We start from the raw sequence: 24,000 nt of genomic DNA on the forward strand, positions 1-24,000 counted from the left end.
TCCGGTGAAGGCACGACTAATAAAGTCCTTCACGGACAACCGGCTGGTTGGTCCGGTGAAGGCATGACTAATAAAGTCCTTCGCGGACAACCGGCTGGTTGGTCCGGTGAAGGCATGACTAATAAAGTCCTTCGCGGACAACCGGCTGGTTGGTCCGGTGAAGGCATGACTAATAAAGTCCTTCACGGACAACCGGCTGGTTGGTCCGGTGAAGGCACGACTAATAAAGTCCTTCACGGACAACCGGCTGGTTGGTCCGGTGAAGGCATGACTAATAAAGCCCTTCACGGACAACCGGCTGGTTGGTCTGGTGAAGGCACGCTTAAACATTCAGGCCATTGTGTATGAAGAAAAGCTCTTTTTATAAAGAAAAGGAGCCATCTTTATAAAGAAAAGGAGATGTGGTAGTTTGGTACTCATCAAGTAGGCTGATGACAGGAGTTCAATTCAGGACCACTCCAACTGTCAAGAAGCAAGCACGGAACTCACCACACGCACCAACCTAATCGAGTTGCGAGCTGCTGAAAGAAACGGCCCAGAGCTTCTTGTTCTCCGGAACAAAACCTTTTAGAATTTTCGCCATGGCCTCTGCGGACAATGGAGCACCGAAGGAACCGGTGGAAAATGAAAAACAGGGTAGTTGTGCCCATTGCAACAGACCTGACTCCTACGACAACTACGTTCAGTGTGACCGCTGTCATGCCTGGTGGCATTATTTGTGCGCTGGCGTAAATGACTCAGTAGCCGACCGGTCGTTCACGTGTGAAGCTTGTTCCCCCGTCAGTGTGTCATCTCGCGCATCCTCATCTAGCAGCAGGGTAGCAGCCATAGGCGAAACTACTGGGGGTGCCGGGGGTGCCAGGCACCCCCTAGAATTTAAATGCATTGCTGTAAGGTATGGGGCGATGAATTATGATTGGATGAACTAATGAATATCTGTTCCTAGTGCACCCCCTGGCAAGAATCAGTAGTTTCGCCCATGGTAGCAGCGATGCAAATTCGCCTGCGGGAAATGGAAGAACAGTTTAAAAAGGCTCGGCAGGAGCTCGAGAATGAACGACAAGCATTCGAAAAGGAGAGGAAATTACTACAACAAGAAAAGGTAAACGACCGCCGTGACGATCAACGGACCGTCGAATGGGTCGAGGCACACGGCGGATACGGGACTAGCGCCAAAGGTCAAACAGCCGACCGGGAAGCAGCTGCAGCTACCGACCCACATCGCCAGGGAAATGTACAGGACGTAACCTCCCTCAACCCAGCCGCTATTTCTTCCGCAATGCAAGCGGCAATCAACGCAGCGGTACAAGCGGCCGTGCAAGCGGCATTCCAAACGGCCAATCCTACTCGGATTCATCAGCAACCGTCTGGTTCCGAAGCGCCGCCTCGATATAGGGGAGCGGTTCCTAAATCGAAGCCCAAAGATCTCTCTTCTACCAGGATTGGGAATGATGAAGTAGGTAGCCTACAAAAAGGTAAACAAGATACTCCTCTCCCCCCCCCCGAAAAACCATCAGGTAAGTCGCTCAAAAATCAAACTCTCACCTCAAATTACGATCAGTGGATCCAAGAAATTACGAAAAGGTTCGGCAATACCAACCTAGGCCACCCTACGGCCCCTGAAATGCCTTCCGTTGGAACTGTCCCTTTGCAACCAGGGCAGCCGGCGAAATCCATTCAAATTTCTACTTCGGAATGGAACAAAGTTACCAATGATGTGCCAAAACTTGATGTCACTCTTGGCACTGGCCCAAATTTCAATAATTTGAACCTTCCAACTCAGGCAAACGTATACCCGGTCTCTGTCAATGCCTTGGGATCCTTGGGTACGCCGTTATACATTCCCACCCCCTCGCAGCTAGCCGCAAGGCAAGTGATGCCCCGCGATTTACCGTCGTTCAATGGTGATCCCGCGGATTGGCCCATGTTCATAAGTAGTTTTGTCAATACAACGCTCGCGTGTGGTTATACCAGTGCAGAAAATCTTGCTCGTTTGCAACGGAGTTTAAAAGGTGATGCGTATGAGGCTGTCAGGAGCCGCCTGTTGCTTCCGGATACTGTTCCCCAGGTGCTGAACACGTTGCAGTTACTGTATGGACGTCCGGAGCTGCTGATAAATGCACTTCTTCAGAAGGTTCGATCGGTTCCAGCCCCGAAAGCAGAAAAACTCGAGACGCTAATAGAGTTCGGTATGGCAGTTCAAAGTCTTTGCGACCATCTGGAAGCGGCTGGTCAGCATACTCATCCCTCTAATCCAACGCTGCTGATGGAGTTAGTAGAGAAGCTCCCTGCCCACACGAAAATGGAGTGGGCATCCTTTCTGCAAAGATGCCCGGAGGTGAACCTGCAGAGCTTTGGTGTGTTCATGTCGTCGATCGTGATTTCAGCCACAAAAGTGACGGGTTATGCTGCCGGACTCAAACCGAGTACATCGGACAAGTACAAAGGGAAGCCAAAAGGATTCATCAACGCCCATGACGGAAACGGAGAAGAAAAGGTGCAAGAAGATAGAGTGTGTTGTGTATGTGACGAATCAGGGCATCGTGTGACAGAATGTGAATTATTCAGATCATTTTCCGTGGACGGCCGATGGAAGTGCGTGCAGTCCAACGGACTGTGCCGTAACTGTTTGAACGCTCATGGGAGGAGAAGCTGCCGCTACAGCAGATGTTGTGGAGTCGGAGGGTGTGAGTTTCGTCATCATCCTCTCCTGCACTCGGATCGAAGCACCAGGACGTCATATGATGGAACGCCCAAGGGAACCGCAAGCAACAACACTCATCGACCCGCGAAGCAATCTACGTTATTCCGCATTGTTCCTGTTACGCTCTACGGCCCGAAAACTTCAGTCAAGACCTACGCATTTCTCGATGACGGCTCGTCATTCACGCTTGTCGAGGAAGAGCTTATAAATGAACTAGGAATTAGGGGATCATCGATGCCTCTTTGTCTGACGTGGACCGCTAACATGACACGATCAGAATCCAACTCGGAGGTAGTACACCTATCGATAACTGGTACGGGTGACAAGAAACGGATGGAAATGATTGCCCATACAGTGCAGAATCTTGGTCTTGCTAGTCAGAACTTAAATTATGGCGATCTCGTCAAGAGGTTCCAGCACCTTAAAGGTCTGCGATAACCAGTTACAAGAATGCTGTACCGCGGTTGTTAGTGGGCGTGGACAACTTAAATTTGGCTGTGCCGCTGAACATGAAAGAAGGTGGAAGATACGAGCCGGTTGCGGTGAAGACCCGATTAGGATGGTGCATCTACGGAGGAGAAGACCACAGTTCATCGTCGAATGTGGTGAATGTGCACACTTGTTCTTGTGTAGGGGATCGAGAATTACATAATCTGGTGAAGGAATACTTTACCGTGGCAGACGTTGGGGCGAAATCAGAGGTGGCGTTGGAATCAACAGACGATCAAAGGGCCCGGATGATTCTCCAGGAAACCACAAAAAGGGTAGACGGGCGATACCAAACAGGGCTTCTGTGGAAGTACGACATAATCGAGTTCCCTGATAGTTTTAATATGGCGTTGAAGAGACTCGAATGCCTCGAGAGGAGGATGAATCGTGACCCGAAACTGAAAGAAAACATGCACCGCCAACTAGTGGAGTATCAAGCTAAAGGTTACGCAAGGGCAGCAACTCAAGCTGAACTCGATCGTGCTGATCCCAGGCGGGTATGGTATCTGCCACTACTGGGAGCAGTAGTTAATCCCAAAAAACCGGGCAAAGTAAGGCTCATATGGGATGCTGCTGCCAGTGTTGAGGGGATATCACTGAATTCCCTTCTATTGAAAGGACCAGATCAGTTGGCGTCGTTGTCGGCGGTTCTGTCAAGATTTCGGCAGTTCTCGATTGGCGTTTCAGCCGATATAAAAGAAATGTTTCACCAGATTGAAATATGCGAAACAGATAGGCATTCCCAGCGATTTTTGTGGCGGACAGATCCCTCCAGGCCGCCTACAATCTTTCTTATGAACGTAGCAACCTTTGGGTCATCATCATCGCCAGCTTCAGCACAATTTGTAAAAAACAAGAATGCGGAAGAATTTGCCGATCGTTATCCGAAGGCAGTCCAGGCAATCGTAGACAACCATTATGTAGACGACTACCTGGATAGTTTCGAGAATGAAGAGGAAGCGCTACGAGTATCACAGGAAGTTAGGATGATCCACAGCCGAGGAGGATTCCAGTTGAGAAATTGGCTCACCAACGGAAAACAGGTTCTGGAAGGTCTGGGAGAAAGCAGCACAGATGAAACCAAAAATTTGTTTCTGGACAAAGGATCGGAATGCGAACGCGTATTGGGAATGCTATGGAATACGAGAGATGATGTTCTGTGCTATTCTACTGAACTGAAAAAAGATATACAACAACTGATGGACAGCAACGTACAACCTACCAAAAGACAAATGTTGAGATGCCTCATGAGCTTTTTCGACCCACTGGGTCTACTCAGTGCGGTCTTAGTGCATGGCAGAATCCTCCTTCAGGATGTTTGGCGAGTTGGAACGCAGTGGGATGAGCCCGTTGGTGACGACATCTGGAATCGCTGGATGAAATGGATCAATGCGGTGAAAACAATCGACCAAATTAGAATACCTCGCTGTTACTTTCGGCAAGCTACCATGAGTAGCTATGAAGAACTACAACTCCACATATTTGTTGATGCAAGTGAGCTTGCCTACTCGGCAGTCGCTTACTTCCGAATAGTAACAGCAAGCACAATGCCGGATTGCGCCCTGGTTGCGGCCAAAGCCAAGGTTGCACCCCTGAAACCTCTATCAGTACCAAGACTAGAACTACAAGCAGCGGTATTGGGAGCAAGGCTGATGCGATTCGTTATCGACACGCACACGATAACTACTACGAAACGATTTCTATGGAGTGATTCTTCGACTGTTCTGGCTTGGATACATGCAGATCACCGGCGTTACAAGCAATTCGTAGCCTGCAGGATCGGAGAGATTCTTACGCTGACTGATGCAGATGAATGGAGGTGGGTGCCTACGAAGATTAATCCAGCAGATGCGGCTACAAAGTGGGGTAAAGGACCTTGCATGCAAGCAGAAAGTGAGTGGTTTAAAGGGCCGGAATTTCTACGCAGACCCGAGAAGGAATGGCCCAGTTCGAAGTTCATATCTACGACTACTGCAACAGAAGAAGAACTCCGTCCGTGTCACGTTCATCGTGAGGTCGTTGTACCTGGATTAGAAATCGATTATCAACGATTCTCTAAGTGGGAGCGTGTGCTGCGGACTGTGGCTTATGCCCTGCGATTCACCAATAATCTTAAACTGAAGTGCAGCGGTGTACCAATACGTCAAGGAATACTCACCAAGGAGGAACTACAGGAAGCGCAAATCACACTTTTCCGATCGGTGCAGTGGCAAGTGTTTCCGGACGAAATGGCATTGGCAGCTGATCGAAGATCCCCAATAAAACCATCAAGCGATCTTCACTCGTTATGTCCATACCTGGATCAGCAAGGGCTTCTACGAGTGGATAGTCGTATTAAAACAGCTAACAAGGTGGCACTATCTATGAAGTTCCCCATCATACTTCCACCAAAACATCGGCTGACACTACTACTAATCGACGAATACCATCGTAAATACCGTCACGCTAATTGTGAGACTGTTGTTAACGAAGTACGTCAACGCTTCCACGTATCGCGATTGCGCCCTACGGTTAAAAAGGTGACCCAAAATTGCCTGCGGTGCAGAATCGACAAAGCGAAGCCCTGTATTCCTCGGATGGCTCCTCTGCCGCCAGCAAGACTTGCTGCATATGTCCGCCCTTTCTCCTACGTAGGACTTGACTTTTTTGGTCCATTTTTGGTAAAATTTGGACGAAGCAACGTCAAGAGATGGATCGCCTTATTCACCTGCCTTACGATACGGGCGGTTCATGTAGAAGTGGTGTGCAGCTTAACGACAAATTCCTGCATTGAATGTGTACGACGCTTCATATGCCGACGAGGAGATCCCCTGGAGATCTACTCGGATAATGGAACCAATTTTCGAGGGGCGGCACCTCATATGGGTGGCGCGTGGGAGCGCATGGTGCGCTCCGTAAAGACGGCTATGTTTGCTGCTTATGACGGCAATCGAAAACTGACGGACGAAGGATTGCAAACCCTGGTTATTGAGGCTGAGTCCATAGTGAATAGCCGCCCGTTGACGTATCTACCTCTGGAATCTGCGGAGAGCGAGGCTCTTACTCCTAACCATTTTCTTTTGCCGCTGAAGAACATCGAATGTAAGGACTTCGCTGCAGATACGACATCGGAAAAACATAAGCAAACCGCAGCAGCGGTTGAAGCAACATGGAACGCAACTCAACAGCATTTGAACACCTACTGGAAACGTTGGATCAAAGAGTACCTGCCGACGTTGACCAAACGAACCAAGTGGTTTGGTGAACAGAAAGCTATCGAGGTAGGAGATCTCGTCTTGGTAATCGACGGTACTACACGGAACGAATGGATCCGCGGGCGTATCAAGGAAGTAGTTGCTGGGAGTGATCAACGGATTCGTCAGGCCATAGTACAAACTGCGAGGGGGTTGATGAGAAGGCCTGTGTCCAAATTGGCGGTCTTGGAGGTGAGAGAGAGTGGCTAAAATGGGTAAAACTGATCCGATGGCCAGTTTTACGGGGGGGAGGATGTTACCAACTGGCATCACTGGCCCCTTGATCTTTTCGGCAGGCCCTTTGACAGCTGTCATTAGGGAGAAGCTTGTCAAAATCTATTGTCGCATTGACAAGCAGCGGAAAGAAACGTGCAAGGTGAAATTGGATTTGCTAAACCTATTAAAACTAAATTTGTTGAACTTAATCTAAAATTTGTATTGTAGCTAAAATTTGGATTCAAGATTATCGTTAAATTGAACTACACATAAAACTAAAACTATTGTATCACAAATATATCACAGTAAGTTGTTCCTTAAAACTAGTTACATCGACTTAACCTAGAATTATAACACAGATTGTGACAAACACACCAACTACACAAAGGACAAAACGTTGAGGCAAAAGCGAAGAACTAAAACGCTCGAAACCGAAAATTGTGAGTATTATAAGGCATGGTAGAATTGTGAATACAACAAATATATTTCCAGCTAAAAGCTGTTTTCGCACCAACCTAATCGAGTTGCGAGCTGCTGAAAGAAACGACCCAGAGCTTCTTGTTCTCCGGAACAACCACTATGGTGACAAATCAAGTTACATAGTTTTCATTTCGGTTATGTTAACTTGATAAATTACAATGGGTTGTGCTAGCAAGAGACGGGTAGTGATAACTGTGTGGGAAATCACGTCAGTTTGAGCTCCAGATAGCCTGCCAAACGCCTACAACGCAGGGAAATGCATTAAGTATTCCAGCAAACACTGAGGTGAGTTAGAATGTCATGACAATTTGCCAGTGTGTTTCATAATTAGTGTTTGGTGTTAAGTGCGAAGTGTGGCTCGATTATTATTAGGTAATTAGTTCAACACTATGATGATAAGATTTGTTTTTTTTCGAATATTATTAAGTAGCATGAGATGCTATATTACGTCGCAATAGTGCAGACCGTGCATCGCATAAGGTATCGCTTCAAGTCATATAGCGTTATTATTTTCCTCATGCACGTATATTCACGTATAGCGCCTCAACTTTTGTACGCATAAGGCACTTGTATTGCATATTATGCAATATAACTTCGCATAAAAGTACGTATAACATGGACATAAACTTCATTATACGTGCAAATTGGTTGTCTGGGCGGAGAAGGTGCTCGATAAGATCTTTCTCAATAGAATGTTGAGGCTCCTGCTTCTGGGAATACTCGGATACCTGTACAAGATTCTCGGAAGTAACTTTCAGAATTGAGTACTAGTTTACGACTCAGAGGTGGGTCGGAAGTGCTTTCACATAACCTGTGGAGTCCCGCAAGGTCCCATTCTGGGTCCGGTGAAATGGAATGTCATGTACGATGAGTTGTTGAGGTTAGAGTTCCCGGTGGGAGTGAAGATCGTCGTATTTGCTGACGACATTACGCTGGAGTCTATGGTGAATCGACCGAAGAATTGGAATTGACTACTGCCCACTTGATCGTGGATGAGATCCAGGAAATTGGAGTTAGCAAACTGGCAAAACTGAGGTGCTGGTTGTGAACATCTGGAAGTCAGAGCAGCGATCACCGCTTGTAGTACAGGCGATTGCACTATCACTTCCGAAGCGCTCCGTCTAACACTTGGGAGTGATGACCGACGATAAGCTTACCTTTGGTAGCCACGTCTATTACGCCAGCAAAAGAACCTCCACAGCTATAGCCGCACTGTCCTGGATGATGTCCAATAGCACAAAAGGCATATGCAGGATTGCTCTCCACCAGAGGAAGCAGGACCCGCAGGTTGATCTCGAGGGTAGATATTTGGGTTAACAGGCGCCATGGGGAAGTAATATTTCACCTGACCCAGGTCCTTTGAAGCCACAAACATGTACATTATTTTGGTACATGTCTCTGTAGACTTGGCATAACTCATGATTAAAGCGTAAAACTTTCGGTAAATTTACCAAAACTCAAAATTCAAGCAAAACCAATTCTTTTCAAATAAAAACTACGACTTAGTTCGAATTTAATCCCTCCAACCAGAAGGAACCGAATCAGGTGAACCAAGCAGCAAACCTTCACATTGCATCCAAAGTTCAGGTTCAACCCCATAACTTGCGATGAACTCACAATTACATTTGGCTTCGGTAATCAAGACACAAAACATGCACCTTCCCAACCATATATGTACAGCAACAACAGCAGCAGCAGTCGTGTGATTTACAGGTTGATTCCGATCATTCCTACCGGGTGGAAAACGGGATCGATCCCGCGGTCTCGGTCGAGTGATCGATCGATCGATCATCTTAACGCACATAAATCAATGAATCACGTAGGGATTCGGCTTTTCGGTGAGGATGAAGGTAAAGGCTGGTGGACGACTCGGACGGAACGGGACGGCGAGGGTAATCACATCTCCTAGGGTCTTCCGTCAGAAAAGGTGAGGACCTTGACGAGGAGCTAAACTTGACCGATCCCGGTTCGGATCGAGAGTTCGACCATGGGGCCGCCAGTTCGTACGGAAAGTGGATCGTTGGATCGCTGCATGCGCTCAAACGAGGGAGAGAGTTGTTGTCTTCGATCGTAATGTTATTATAATAATTATTTATTATTTATTATTATCGGTACACATCGAAATTCTACGGCGCGGATGGCCTGAGGTCTGTTGTATGCACTCGGGTGCGGTGCGGCGTGCCAAGTGCCTGCTGAGGAAGTAACTGTCTTGTCTGATTTTTGACGAGATACGGCGATCGATCCCGTGATGCAGCCGGGCGAAGTGATTTATTTGCACGTCCCGGGGATTTGTCGGCCGTGGCGAGGCCAATTGAAGTCGGGGGCAACGTTCGGACTAGGACTGGGCCCCTCCGGAAGGTATTCACTTGTTGAATTCTGCATCTTTCGAATGTTTGGTGTCTCGTTTTGTTTCGAAATCTGAATTCAAAGGTTTTCAAATTTCCGAATGCTCGAATCGTAAATATCAATTTCGACACAACCAGACAATGTAGCGCCTTTCCGATTCATGTCCACGGAGAGTTCGGAGAATTGCACAACACGGCGACCACCGCCGTGTGAGGTTCGGACTGTCTGGCCATTGTATTCACATCGATTCGTTTTTTTTTTGGCTTCTTCTTACCGCTTCGGCTGGGTTCGTCGTCTACGTTGTCACCAAACGATGGTCCCGTTCGAATTTAGCGGAGACCAGTGTTTGTGTGTGGCTTGTATAAATTTTCCAGCATCCAAGCAATTCTTTTGTTCTGCTCGGTAATTTTTCGGGTGCAATGATTGATAGGTGCCAACTTGGCTGGATCGATTCAAGCCGAATTCAATGCATTGCTCGATCGCTAAATTGAGGTCATTCTCCTGGGTGGCGCTGCCATGAAGTCTTAGTAGCTCTGTGATATAAATTCTGTTTTTGTTGGATTCAACGTATTCCGTTTTGCAAATAGATAATGAAAGCGAGCTGAGATCACTGCGACGCACAATTCCAGCAACCATTGAAGTGATCCATGGAACTGTACAAAGTCCACGACCACTCATGACAGCCACGATGCCGTTTCCCGCCCAAGACGAGAATTTTAGTAGCCAATTCTCGCGCCGCATAAATCTAATTCAATTCAAATCAGTCAACCGTTTACGACGGCGATCGACGAGAGATAGCACACCGCGTTCACCGTATCGCAAACTGACCAAGCGTACCTTCATCCTTCCACTCCACACACAAACGGCTCTTCCCAAACGGAACTCCAAAACAACCGACCGGGCATCCGTCATCCATTATTTATTGCATTTTAATATATCATAAAAAATAATAAAAAATCCCTTTGGAAGTCAAGCGAGCGGTCTTTGGACCGGGCCCTTACACCCGTCCGCGTGGCCCATTCAAGAACGTCGATCGATGCAGCATCTCGTAGACACGGAGCGCGCGGGAAGACCACAGATCGGAATGACAAGAAACATAACTGGCAGAAGTTATAATGTAATAAATTCAAGATTCCAGGAGGTCCTTTCGGTTGGCACCACACCGCCCCGCAGCCGTTCTTGTCGAATCGGATCACGCGGTTCGCGTGAAGCCGGAGATTTGCACATGAGGCGGCTCTGTCAACACTTCTGAATTTGTGCGTCGTTGCGTTGTTCGGTCGATCGATTTCTTTAGGAAGAGAGATATTCTGGCGAATGTTTCGAATGCAGTGTTGCCAGATTTTGGCATTTTGACCCAAGTAAACCCGATGAACTACGCGTAGTCTGGAATGCAGTCGCCGTAGTTCAAGGAGTCTCGTTCAATTCGGTACTCCTCAAAGGACCAGATTTGTTGATTCCACGTGCTCGCCGTGCGCCACCCAATATGCCAAGAATGTAAACGCCATCGACTACGCAGAAGAGTTCCCGAGAGCTGCCGTTGCGATCGAGGAGAATCATTACGTCGAAGACTATTTGGGTAGCGTCAGCAGTGTTGACGAGGCGATGCAACTGGCAACCGTTGTAAAAACCGTACATGAACGAGCAGGATTGCAGATTCGACCCTGGACGTCGAACTCTCCAGAACTACTCGAGCGAATCGGAGAACAAAATACTCCAGCTGTGAAAAGATGGACAAAGGCAGCCAACAGGATCGCACCCTGGGAATATTCTAGCTGCCCGGCGAGGACAAGTTCTCGTACACGACGATTTGGCGCGTCTTTTTGACACAGCCGTAATTATTCAGGAAGTTTGAATGGCAAAGGTCAGCTGGGACGAACGTATTGCTGAAATCGTTCCTCGGTGGCAGTGGTTGGAGGTGCTGCGGTCACTGGATAGAGTGAAGATCTTCAGGTGCTACTTCCGTGGATGCTCTTTCGAGCGAGTAGCTGATTGCAGTAGTACACTCAATCTGGAGGTTGGTGCAAGCAGAGGCTTCTCCCGACGAGATCCGTACACTACTCAAAAATAAGTCCGTTCCCGAAGGCCAGCAGACAGCTGCAGAAAAGAGTAGCCATATTTACAAGCTGTCGCCGTTTATCGGCGAAGGAGATCTCATACGGAAGGATGGACGAGCAGCATCATCATTCTGACTGTTCAGGACGAGCAGCTGATAACACCGTTCAACACTAAATTTTGTTATGGGATGAGAAAAAAAATAACAGGGGTTTGGGACCCTAGAAGTGTCATGGTGAAAGAATTTTTGAAAAATATTGGACCGGGACTTCACAGTTCAAAACCGAAGTTTGTATGGAGAACTTGGGGTGTTCAATTGATATGTGCATTAGAACGCGCTGACCACCGTAGCCGTTTGGAAGGCTAGAAAACGTTGCAGTTGGTACTCGGTGTACCGAGTATTGCCACAGGTTCCGAAAATGGGACCGCTACATGTGGTCCGCATCACCCCCTACGTGAGGGCTTTCACTTTTGCAGGACTGGACTATTTCGGGCCATTGACAGTTCGCGTTGGATAGCCTTGTTTACTTGTCTAACGACCAGGGCCATCCATTTGGAGGTTGCGGCTTCGTTAACCATGGACTCTTGCAAACAAGCTATACGCAGGTTTGTCGCAAGCCGAGGAGCTCCCCAGGAAAGCTATTCGGATCAGGGTAAAAATTTCCAAGGTGTTCGTGGTGAACTGGGCAAAGAAATAGGGTCTGTCAACGAGTTGTTGGCTTCCACCATAACCAACCAAAGGACCCAGTAGAAGTTCAATCCCCCGTACGCCTCTCACATGGGTGGCGTGTGGGAGAGGCTCACGCGCTCCATTAAGAAAGGGCTTAGCTGTTTACTAACGAATAGAAATCCCGACGATGAAGCTTTGGGTACTGTACTTGCCGAAGTAGAATCGCTTGTCAACTCTCGCCCACTGACATATGTGCCCCTGGAAAGCGAAGAGCATGAAGCCTTCACAGCCAACGATTTTTTTGCTCTTGAACTCCAGTGAGGTGGTTCAACCTGCTGTTTGACCGACGGATGAAGCAGCAGCTCTGCGTTCCAGCTAGAATGCTATCCAGGTCATGCTGGACAATTTCTGGAAGTGTTGGTCTCCCGGTGATATCTCCTTAGTCAAAATGGTTTAGGGAGATGCGCAAGGTTGAAGTCGGCGATTTGGTGATAAGGAGCGAACAGCTGGACGCGAGGAAGAATACTTCGAATTTATCCAGGGAAAGACCGCTGAGCTCGGCGAGTCGACGTGCAAACTTACGATGGGAGTTCAGCAACGTCCGGAATCGAAGTTAGCTATACTGAAAGTCGCTGGAGATCCAGGTACAGCTGGAAGTCCTGGCAGCAATACGGGTGGGGGTATGTACGTGGCCGAACCCATGGCGTTCAGTACCGCCCAAGTAGTTGCACTACCACCACTACAGCAAATCTACCTCTGTCATCCGATGACAACTAATAAAATAGCTACCTATCCAGTACTATGACACAACATAACAAAAGGCCACAAAACGAACACGTGAATTATTTCATGCTAAATTTGTTGAATTTTCTTATTCTCTAAAAGCACGTTTAAACAATAAACACAAAACAAAAAGGCGAGTTTATCTGGAGAGACAGTTTCTAAAACCCGTCCGTCCCGTAACTTTCTAAAATTCTAACTGGAATTAGTTCAGAAATTCCTACGGGAATTCTTCATGAAATTCCTCCAGAAAATCTACTGGGTATACCTCGAGAAATTCTTCCGGATATTTATTCGTACATTTCTTCGGGAATTCCTCCAGAAATTCTTCAGGAAATTATTCCTGAAAGTCCTCCAGAAATTCCTCAGGGAATTATTATTATTATTATCAATGTTTATCTAAACAATTTGAAAAAGGGAAAAGCCCCTTTGAGTGATTCCCGCAAATTCCTCAAGGAATTCCTCAAGAAATTCCCCAGGGAATTCTTCGAGCAATTGTTCTGGAAAACCTTCAAGAAATCCTTCAAGAAATTCCTCCGAAATACCTCCTGACATTTCTATTGGAATACTTCTAGAAGTTCCTTTATGCATTTATCTACAAATCAGCTCAAAAATTCTTCAATTACTCCGGGTATTACTCAAAAAACTCCTCCGCGAATCCCCTAGACACTCCTCCGGAATTCCTTTAAAAATTCATCCGAGAAATTCTCCAGTAAATCCTCCTGGTACTGCTTAAGATAGTTCCTCCAGAAGTTCTTCTAAGAATTCCTCCAGAATTTCCTCTGGGAATTCGTTCAGCGTGTTTTCCGAGAATTCTTCAGAAAATTCCTCCTGAAACTCTTCCCGAATTTCTCCGCAACTCCTCCGCAAATCCACCCAGAAATTCCTCTGGGAGTTCATCCACAATGTTTTTCATGAATTCCTCCACATATTTATTCGAAAATTCTTCCAGAACTACATACAGAAATTTCTCCTGGATTTTTTTCAGAAGTTCTCCTGGGAATTCCTAGAGAAATTTAGCTGTGAATTGGGGAATTCCTCAAAAAATTCCTCTGGAAGTTACTCCACAAGTTACTACGGGAATTTCTCCAGAAACTCGCCTAGGCATAACTCCACAAAAACATCAGTGAATTCCTTCAGCATTTTTTCTCGAAATTCCAGCATTTTTTTCTCGAAATTCCAGCACAAATTTCCTTCAGAAATTTCTTCGGGAATTCGGAAATTTGTTCGAGAAATTCCACTGAAATTCTTCAAAGAAATCACTCAAGAAAATACTGCGGAAAAACCTCCTGCCATTTCTCTGGGATTTCTTCTAGAAATTTCTTCAGAAATTCATCAAGAAATTACTACGAGAATTCCTCCAGAAGTTCCTCCAGTACTTCCTCAAGAAACTCCTCCACGATGGCCCCCAGAAACTCCTCTGGGCATTCCTCAAAAAATTTCCTCGGAAATCCTCCAGAAGTTACGGAGAAATTCCTCTGGAAAATCTTTCAAAAATTACCTCCAGGAATTCCTGTAGAAGTTTTTATGGGAATTACTTCAGAATTTTCTCTGGGAATTCTTCCGGAAATTTTTCTGCCATTTTTTTCAGAAACTCCTCCCGAAATTTCTCCGGAAATTCCTCCAGAAACTCCTTCGGGAATGCATCTTAAAATTCATCTGGGAATTTCTTCAGAAATTCTTCCAGGAATTTTTAAGAAATTCATCCAAAAATTCCCTCCGGAAATTCCTCCAAGAATTTCACCGAGAATTCATCCAGAAATTCACCCGGAAATTCCTACCAAAATTTATCTGATTTTTTTCTAGAAATTCTTCAAGAAATTGCTCAACAAATTTCTATGCGAATTCCTCCAGAAATTTTTCATTGAAACCTCCATAAAGTGCTCCACATTTTTCCGCGAACCCCTCAAGAAAGTTCTCCAGGGATTCATCCAAAAGTTTCTCTAAAAATACTTCACGAAATCCCTCCGGGAATTCATCAAGAAATTATTCCAGAATTTAATTCAGAATTTCTTCCGGAAATTCCTCCACAAAATTCCTCCAGCAGTTTCTCCAGAAATTCCTACGAGATTTCGTCAAGAAAGCTCGCAGGAAATTCCTTCATAAATTTTTCCTAGCATTTGTCCAGATATGTATTCCTCCGGGAATTCCCGAGAATTCAGATATTCCTCCAAGAAATCCCCAGAGAAATATTTCCAGAGGAACCTCAAGAGATTCCCTCAGGGAATGCTCAATAATTTCCTTCAGAGAATCCTCAAAGAATTCTCATAGAGATTACCCAAGAAATTTACTCAGGGATTCCTTTCAGGAAGTTTCTCAGAGAACTCTGAAGGAGTTCCTCAGTTGATCCTCTAGAAATTTTCTCAGAGAATCTTCGAGGAATTTCTTTAGGGATTCTTGATGAAATTTCGGCAGGGATTCCTAAAAGAATCCTTAAGAAATTTTCGCATGGATAACTCAAGGAACTTCCGCAGGGGTTCTTCAAAAATCTACCTCAGAGCATCCTTCAGGGATATCTCAAGAAATTTCCGCAGTGGTTACTTAAGAAATTTCATCTGGGATTTTTGGAAAAATGTCCACAGAGAATTCTCAAGGAATCATCAATAAATTCTCTCAGGGATAGCTCCAGGCAGGGATGGCATTCACCATTTGCAAAGAGTTACATTCACTTGCTACTATCTCAGTTCATAAGCATGCTATCAAAAAACAATGTATGGATGACTTTTACCTTGTTTTTTTATCTGGAAGTTTGCCGAATGTCATAAGGGTCGCACACGCATGCTTAATTCGTGAGTGAGCTATGAAAGCAACTCTCCACGCCGTGAATGTAAATTACATTCACGGCGTGGAGAGTTGCTTTCACAGCTCGCTCACGAGTTAAGCATGCGTGTGCGACCCTTATGATATTCGGCAAACTTTCAGATAAAACTACAAGGTGAAAGTCATCCATACATTGTTTTTTGATAGCATGCTTATGAACTGAGATAGTAGCAAGTGAATGTAACTCTTTGCAAATGGTGAATGCCATCCCTGGCTCCAGGAGCAATTTTCGAAGGGATTCCTGGATGAATCCTCCAAAGACTTTCTGGAGGAATCCTTAAAGGATTTCCAGGAAGAATCTTCGAACGAATTCTTGGAGCAATTTCCGAAGGAATTCGTGAAGTAATTATAAAAAAAAACCCTGGAGGAATCCATCAACGAATTCATGGAGATATCCTCATTTTTTCCTGGAGAAATCTTCGTAAAATTCCTGGCGGAATCAAAAAAAAAAAATCCTAGAGGAATTGCCTGATGAATTCTTGGAGAAATCCCCAAAGAAATGTTTGCAAAGGTCCTCAAAGACATTCCTGCAAAGAAATTCCGATCTCCGAAGGAATACCTGGAAAATCGTCAATAAATTCCTGCAGGAATCGCTGAAGGAAATCGTGGAAAAATTCTCGAATGTTTTCTTGGAGGAATCGCCGAAGAAATTACTAACTGAATCCTCGAAAGAAATCCCAAATTAAACCCACACTTCAAAATCCAAATGTACGTGGAAAATCCCAGAAAAAAATCCTAAGGAATTTTTGGAGACATCCCAGACGGAATTCTTTACGATCAACGATCAAATCTGACTATACATGTCAATGGTTGCTCATCCGTGATTGATCTGAGCTGGTACCAATTGCACTGAGACCTAAATGAATAAGGGCTGGGACACTCCACTTATTCTCAAAGTGCAATTTAAGCAGCCCATACATTTTGGATCAATAACGGCGTCGTCCACGTCCTTAGAGTCAGTTGGGAAGGGAAAGGAATGTTAGAGTGTGCTGGTTGTTGCTACTAAAGACCGAGATCACCTCTGCATCCCCACAACCAGCACGGACTGGTGTATTTGTTAGACGGAAAGGATGGGAGATCTGGGAGTCACCGTTGGGTCGGTGATGCGTTCCATGGTTGTTTACAGTGTTCGTAAGGTGATAGATTGTGTGGTGAATAAGGTGAATAAGGTCAAGCGGCACAGCACGCTTTGGTTGCATAACTTGTAGGCGTTATATACACTGTGCTGTGGAAGTTGGAAGGAAGGGAAACGACTATTTTTCCAATTCGTTTCTGGTTCTAGCGATGGCTATGAACATATGGGGCCGTCCATATACCACGTGGACAGACAATTCATGATTTTTGACCCCCTCCCCCCTCCCCGTGGACAAGCGTGTATTTTTCATTGACCCCTATCCCATTGTCCACGTTGCATCAGAAATTTTTTTTTTCACATTTCTAAAAAAAATAGAAAAAGTGATTTTGAAAAGTTTTTTTTTATTTTATTTTTTCGTAAATTATGTCTTAAATATAATTGAAAACTTTATAAAATACAAATACAGTTTCCGCTCGATAACTGGGCTTTGACGACAGTTCAGTTAGCGAGCGCCGCTCGATAACTGCACTGAGCTCCCAGAGCCAGAGGCTATTGTTATATTTTGTTTTGTTTACTGATTTGCAAAATGTGAGGTTAAATTTTGTTTATTTTTGACAGACAACCGCTTTTTAACTGGACTTTGGCCCAGTTATCGAGCGTCCAGTTAAAAAGCAGTCCAGTTAAACAACAGTCAGTTATCGAGCGGATGCTGTATTTTATAGCTTTACATAGAATACAAACAACAGGGCCCATATAGCCGAGGCGGTAAACGCACGGGTATTCAGCATGACCATGCTGAGGGTGACGGGTTCGATTCCCGGTTGGTCCAGGATCTTTTCGTAAAGGAAATTTCCTTGACTTCCTTGGGCATAGAGTATCTTCGTGCCTGCCACACGATATACGCATGCAAAATGGTCATTGGCAGAGGAAGCTCTCAGTTAATAACTGTGGAAGTGCTCATAGAACACTAAGCTGAGAAGCAGGCTTTGTCCCAGTGAGGACGTTACGCCAAGAAGAGGAGAGAATACAAACAAGTAGCACAAAATAAGTACTTACAAGTTTTCAACATTGTTTTTAATTCAGCTTAATGTTTGTGAGAGTGTGGGTTCGATTCTTGCTCCAGTTGGTGAAAAATTTTCGTCAAACGGAAATTCTTCATTGGGTGTTTTTCGTGTAATGTCTATCGCCTAATGTTATTGATTGTTTAAAACGGTTGCCAAAAACCTTGACATTCAGAGGACATAATTTGAACTGAGCTTAAAAATTTCAGAAAGTACTCTTGCCCTACTCGACCTTTTGCCCCACCTTACTCAATGCCGTTGCCGAAACATGCATATTAAATGTTCAGATAATCATAATATAAAACTGCTATAGGCTAATGCGAATTACCCCCAATTGTAGAGGCGCTTGGTGAGATAAGAAGAAAATCGTTTGTTTACATAAAAAAGTAAATTTTTTGTCGTCAAATTTTACTCATTTTTTGCTCTAGAAGTTGCTATTTTTCATTTGCAATGGCTTCCATTACCATCATTCTTGATGCCAATGCCGACAGAGACTGGATTGGCCAGCTAACAAAAAATCCGGAAGATCGCCCGCCGGAGGCATAGCAAGAGCTCCTCAAATTAATCACATAAATTGTTCGTAAGTACCTACCGGATCTTAGCGAAATTCGATATGAAAAAGTGAAAAAAGTGCACTTTGCTTATGCTGCGTCATGTGAAATTTTAGAGGAGTCACGTTTTTCATAGGGTTCTCATTCCTGCCACCAGATGCGGAGGGATCGTTAGCTTCCGTCAGATTTGCCTATATAAGTACCTCAACTGTGCCTGATGAGGTATAGTTTGCTTCCGTTTGAGAAAATTAGTTATTCGTTGATAGATGTTGTTAGTCGATTGAGGTGGAATTCATAACTAAGGCATGGAGTTAGGTAATGGTAAAAAAAGGCCTATTCTTGTCAGAATCGTCGCGGAAAACCTCAAGCCATAAATGAAGAAATTAAGTGCATTTTTATTTTTATTGTTATACGCTTGCAAGTCGGCGACGACTTCACGTGTTGTTCGGATCGGAGTATCGCATCATTAATTCAGAAGAGTCAATTGAAAACGCAGAAGCAGAAGTTCTCCCGGTTGCAATGAGTGTCGTCCGCTTGAATGTCATAAATAAGCGAAGCAACGATTTTTTTTTCTTCATTTGCTAAAGCTAGATTGCAAACTTTAATGGTGCACATTCCTCAGAGTAGGATGACGAGGAGAAAAAGCCCACGACAGTAGCTATTTTCTGTAAATTCCTTCTGCCCATAGTAGCTCGAAGTTGTCATCATCGCATCGAGCCGATTGATCGATATCATCATCCTTCGCTTGCTTGAGCTGCTCCCCGGCAAGTGCCCATGTGCAGAAAGATGTTTACACCTTGCTTAATTAATTACTTGCGTATAGCAGTCCGAGTTATGAGCAATTACACATAGATAACGAGACTGATGCATTGGAAAGTTTTAATGTTATTATTAATATAGTAATAATGTAAATTCATTAGTCTTTTCTCAGTTATTTAGTGGCTAGGGCTGAAAAAAAAAAACAGAACTTAAATGAATTATATTTGAAATTCAATTATTGGAATCAGTATTTCTACTTGCTCAGGTTGTATTACATCCCTTCAACAATTCTGGACATCTCTCGCATTGATCAACACACAGCAGCTACCCACCGGCATATTTAGCGCATTGCGGTAGCGCTGCCTGTCACTCAGCTATGGCATTGCTCAATCCTCCAACCGCGCGCCCAACTTTGTCATATTAGTCATATTTAATTAATCCATTTTCACACCTTGTTAAGCGATATTGCGCGCAGTCAGTGGCAGCAACAACAGCAGCCCACCTGAATGCCAATTAAAATTTCCTCGAACTGGTCGCGGTCGCATTATTGTAGGCAGGAAAAGCGCGGAAGCGGGGAAAGGGCAAAATCGAATGCGCGATTGTCTCGGTCCTCGGTTTTTCACATCGCGCATCGATCGCGTCACCACCATTACCGCACCACCCAACCCGCGGACCTCGAGACGAGCGGAAGCACAACCAAAACCAAACCCTAATCGAAGTCAATTACACGTTTTTAATGCATCAATTACTTCTCCGAATACGGCGGCGGAGCGGCGGAGTCTTCCTCGAATCGATCCGTGCCCCACACACGGACACGGGGTTCCTCCCGGGGTCGATTGATGATTGTTGGTGGTTTTTGTTCTCGCGGTGCTTCCGATGACGACGACGACGAAGATCGGGTTTCAGGGAGAGCGTTCTGGTCCTTTTTTTCCTGAGCATGATCCGACCGAACAAAGGTCGGCGCTTTTTGGTCACTCGCTATGGCGCGGTTGATGGTTTCTCTTTTTTGTCTTGCAGGTGGGCACCACGATGCTTTCCCAGTGAGCAGCTTGACCAAAAATGGGATGCGTTGGATCACATGTCTTTCGCAGCTCAGCTTTTGGAGCGGACATCGACGAACAAACTAAACTTACCTTACCGATCAGGCTAAGGCCGGGGTGGCCTCTGCTGTACATAGTAGCCGCCTCCATTCCACTCGGTCCATGGCTGTTTGTCTCCAGTTCCGCACTCTGCGTAGGGTCCGCAGATCGTCCTCCACTTGGTCGACCCACCTAGCTCGTTGCGCTCCACGTCTTCTTGTACCGGTCGGATGACTCTCGAGAACCATTTTAGTCGGGTTGCTATCCGACATCCTGATGACGTGACCCGCCCACCGTAGCCTCCCGATTTTCGCGGTATGGACGATGGTTGGTTCTCTCAGCAGCTGATGCAGCTCGTGGTTCATTCGCCTTCTCCAAGTCCCGTCTTCCATCTGCACTCCGCCGTAGATGGTACGCACCACCTTCCGTTCGAAAACTCCAAGGGCGCGTTGGTCCTCTGCACGTTTTGTAGATAGTTAACTTCGTGTTACGGCGAACTCTATTCGATCGTAGAGTTCTGCGGAGTCCAAAGTAAGCACGATTTTCTGCCACAATGCGTCTCTGAATTTCTCTGCTGGTGTCGTTGTCGGCGGTCACCAGTGAGCCCAAGTACAAGCATTCTTCAACCGCCTCGATTTCATCACCGTCGATATAAATTCGGGGTGGCGGGCGCGGTGATTCCTCCCTGGAGCCCTTTGCCATCATGTACTTTGTCTTCGACACATTAATGGCTAATCCGATTCGCCTGGCTTCACTCTTTAGTCGGATGTACGTTTCCGCCATCGTCTCAAATTTACGTGCTATGACATCAATTTCATCAGCGAAACCAAGCAGCTGAACGGACTTCGTGAAAATCGTACCATTCGTGTTAATCCCCGCTCTCCTTATTACACCTTCTAACGCAATGTTGAACAGCAAGCACGAAAAACCATCACCTTGCCGTAACCCCCTGCGAGATTCAAAGGGACTTGAGAGTGTCCCTGATACTCGAACTACGCACATCACTCGATTCATCGTCGCCTTGATCAATCGTATTAGTTTATCCGGGGATCCGTATTCGTGCATGATCTGCCATAGCTGTTCTCGATCGATTGTATCATACGCCGATTTGAAATCGATGAGCAAGTGATGTGTGGGCCAGGGGCCTACATCGTCGAAACCAAAACATGACGCTGAAAGTGACCGCCCATCAGCATCGGACGGACGCCGACGACGGGAACATTCAAAACAACATTCATGCGCTTTGCTTCATCCGCCCTTCTTGTCACTTTCTTCGACGCAACGACGAGAGGCGGCTCATTTTCACACCGACTGGGATTCAATTGAAATTTTCAAATTGCCTAAAATGTATGTTTGCTTAATATTTTTATGGGTAATAAACTATTTCAGTAAAATATGCATAGCATACATTAACATTACACAGATTTGACGGTTGTTACACTCATTAATTGAGTTATAACAGAGAAATTCATTCGATGCCGAACAAGCGTGCGTGAGCTTGTGAGTGCGAAACAACGTGGCATCTGCGACGACGCGGCAGCGTCGGTTCATCGGTGACGATGACAGTCGGGCTGAGCGACGACGACGGCGCCTTGTTTCCATTGACGATTGAAAACATTGTTTACAAACTTCGCCTGAAAATTTCAATTGAAATTGAAAATGTAGGGCCCTGGTGTGGGCACGTTGTTTCCGCGGCATTTCTGCAACATCTGGCGGATGGCGAACATCTGGTCCATTTTAGCGCGTTCACCCATGAATCCATGCATTCGGTGATAGACGGCGGCATAAAATTTGAGAGAGGACCTTGTAGGCAGCGCTCAGTAGTGTGATCGCGCGATAGTTCTCGCAATCCAACTTGTCGCCTTTTTTGTTGATGGGATACACGATACCTTCCATCCACTCCTCCGGTAATACTTCCTCCTCCCAAATCTTGGTAATGACCCAGTGTAGTGCTCTCACCAGTGCTTCTCCACCGTATTTTAGAAGCTCGCTTGGTAGTTGATCTGCTCCAGCGGCTTTGTTGTTTTTCAACCGGCCAACCTCCTCCTCAATCTCTTGAAGGTCAGGGGCCGGAAGTCTTTCGTCCTGTGCACATATTCCTAGATCTGTTACCGCGCCACCTTCGGTGCTTGCAACGTCGCCATAGAGGTGCTCATCGTAATGCTGCCACCACCTCACACTCGCTCGTGAGAATATTTCCGGGATTATCTCGACACATGTCGGCTTGTGGCACAAAACCTCTGCGCGAGCGGTTCAGCTTTTCGTTGAACTTCCGTGTGTCCTTAGCGCGGTACAGCTTCGCGATCTAGTTCTTCCTGCTGGCGCTTCTTCATCCAGAAGACTGAGTTCTGCCTGTTCCGCGCCTGTCTGTAGCGTGTCTCAATCGCTCTCGTACGGTGTTGCTTCCTTCTCGCCCATGCTGCATTCTTCTCGTTCTTCTACTGTTCACATTCGCCGTAGTACCAGTCGTTTCTGTGATTCAGAGTCGCGAAGCCTAGTGCTGTAGCCGAGGTACTACCTATGGCGAATCGGATGTCCCTCCAGCCATCTTCAAGTGTAGCTGCGCCAAGCTGGTCTTCCGTTGGTAGGGCCACTGCTAGCTGCTGCGCGTAATCCTGAGCCACTTCTACGTTACGCAGCTGCTCGATGTTGAGCCGCGGCGTTCGACTTCGACGCGTGGTGATAACTGTCGAAAGTTTTGAGCGCATGCATACAGCGACTAAGTAGTGATCCGAATCTATATGCGCACTGCGGTATGTGCGGACATTGATTATATCCGAGAAGAATTTACCGTCGATTAGAACGTGGTCGATTTGGTTTTCTGTTTGGTGGTCAGGTGATCTCCAGGTGGCTTTGTGGATATCTTTGCGGGGGAAGAAGGTGCTTCGGACTACCATACCACGGGAGGCTGCAAAATTTTCGCATCGCTGGCCGTTATCATTCGATACGGTGTGCAGGCCGTTTCACCAGATTACCGGTCTGTACATTTCCTCCCTGCCTACCTGCGCGTTCATGTCGCCGACAACGACTTTCACGTCACGCGGCGAGCAACCATCGTATGTTTGCTCTAACTGCGCGTAGAACGCTTTTTCTCGTCATCAGATCTCCCTTTGTGTAGGCAGTGGACGTTGATGATGCTGTAGTTGAAGAAACGGCACTTAACTCTCAACATGCACATCTTTGCGTTGATCGGCTGCCACCCGAACACACGTTGTCGCATCTTGCCCAACACTATAAATCCTGTTCCCAGTTCATTGGTGATGCCACAGCTTTGGTAGAAGGTAGCCGCTCGATGTCCGCTTTTCCTCACTTTCTGTCCAGTCCAACAAAGTTCCTGCAACACGACGATGTCGAAGTTTCGGGGATGTAGTTTGTCGTAAATAATCCTGTTACATCCTGCGAAACCTAGTCACTTGCAATTCCATGTTCCAAGTTTCCAATCGTAGTCCTTATTTCGTCGCGTGGGTCTTTGCCGATTGTATCGAGTCGTATTTTCTCCTATGTTATTCGAAATGGGGATTTTTACGGGTGGCTTATTGAGCCTACGCCAACCCTCCTGTCTCGCCGGAGAGCTCGTGCCAGCTCTGTTTAACGTCCCAACCAACACTGGGACGACCACGCTGATGGGGCTACCACCTTGGATCTAGCTGGGCGCGGTGCAGCGTTTCTTATTCAGCCGCTGGAT

The 24,000-nt window shown here is 46.1% G+C and overlaps 2 protein-coding genes across 2 annotated transcripts in view; both read left to right on the forward strand.

Moving 5' to 3' along the window:
• Positions 1-24,000, forward strand: part of LOC134285723 (GATA-binding factor C-like) — a 663,267-nt gene that overhangs the window by 245,951 nt on the left and 393,316 nt on the right. The gene's annotated exons all lie outside the window — the stretch shown is intronic.
• Positions 219-3,142, forward strand: LOC115267332 (uncharacterized). The gene is made up of 2 exons (XM_062848000.1): positions 219-846; positions 990-3,142. The coding sequence occupies exons 1-2, from the start codon at positions 582-584 to the stop codon at positions 3,140-3,142; spliced, it is 2,418 nt and encodes an 805-aa protein (XP_062703984.1). The 5' UTR covers positions 219-581.

The sequence above is a fragment of the Aedes albopictus genome, chromosome 1 (genome assembly GCF_035046485.1).
Source record: "Aedes albopictus strain Foshan chromosome 1, AalbF5, whole genome shotgun sequence".
NCBI classification, from domain to species: Eukaryota; Metazoa; Arthropoda; class Insecta; order Diptera; family Culicidae; genus Aedes; species Aedes albopictus.

What these genes read in the sequence shown, in the direction of transcription:
- LOC115267332 (XM_062848000.1), top strand. Translation starts at nt 582, where the DNA reads ATGGCCTCTGCGGACAATGGAGCACCGAAGGAACCGGTGGAAAATGAA. An exon ending in CATAGGCGAAACTACTGGGG is followed by an intron (nt 847 to 989) that starts GTGCCGGGGGTG and finishes CCATGGTAGCAG; the next exon opens with CGATGCAAATTCGCCTGCGG.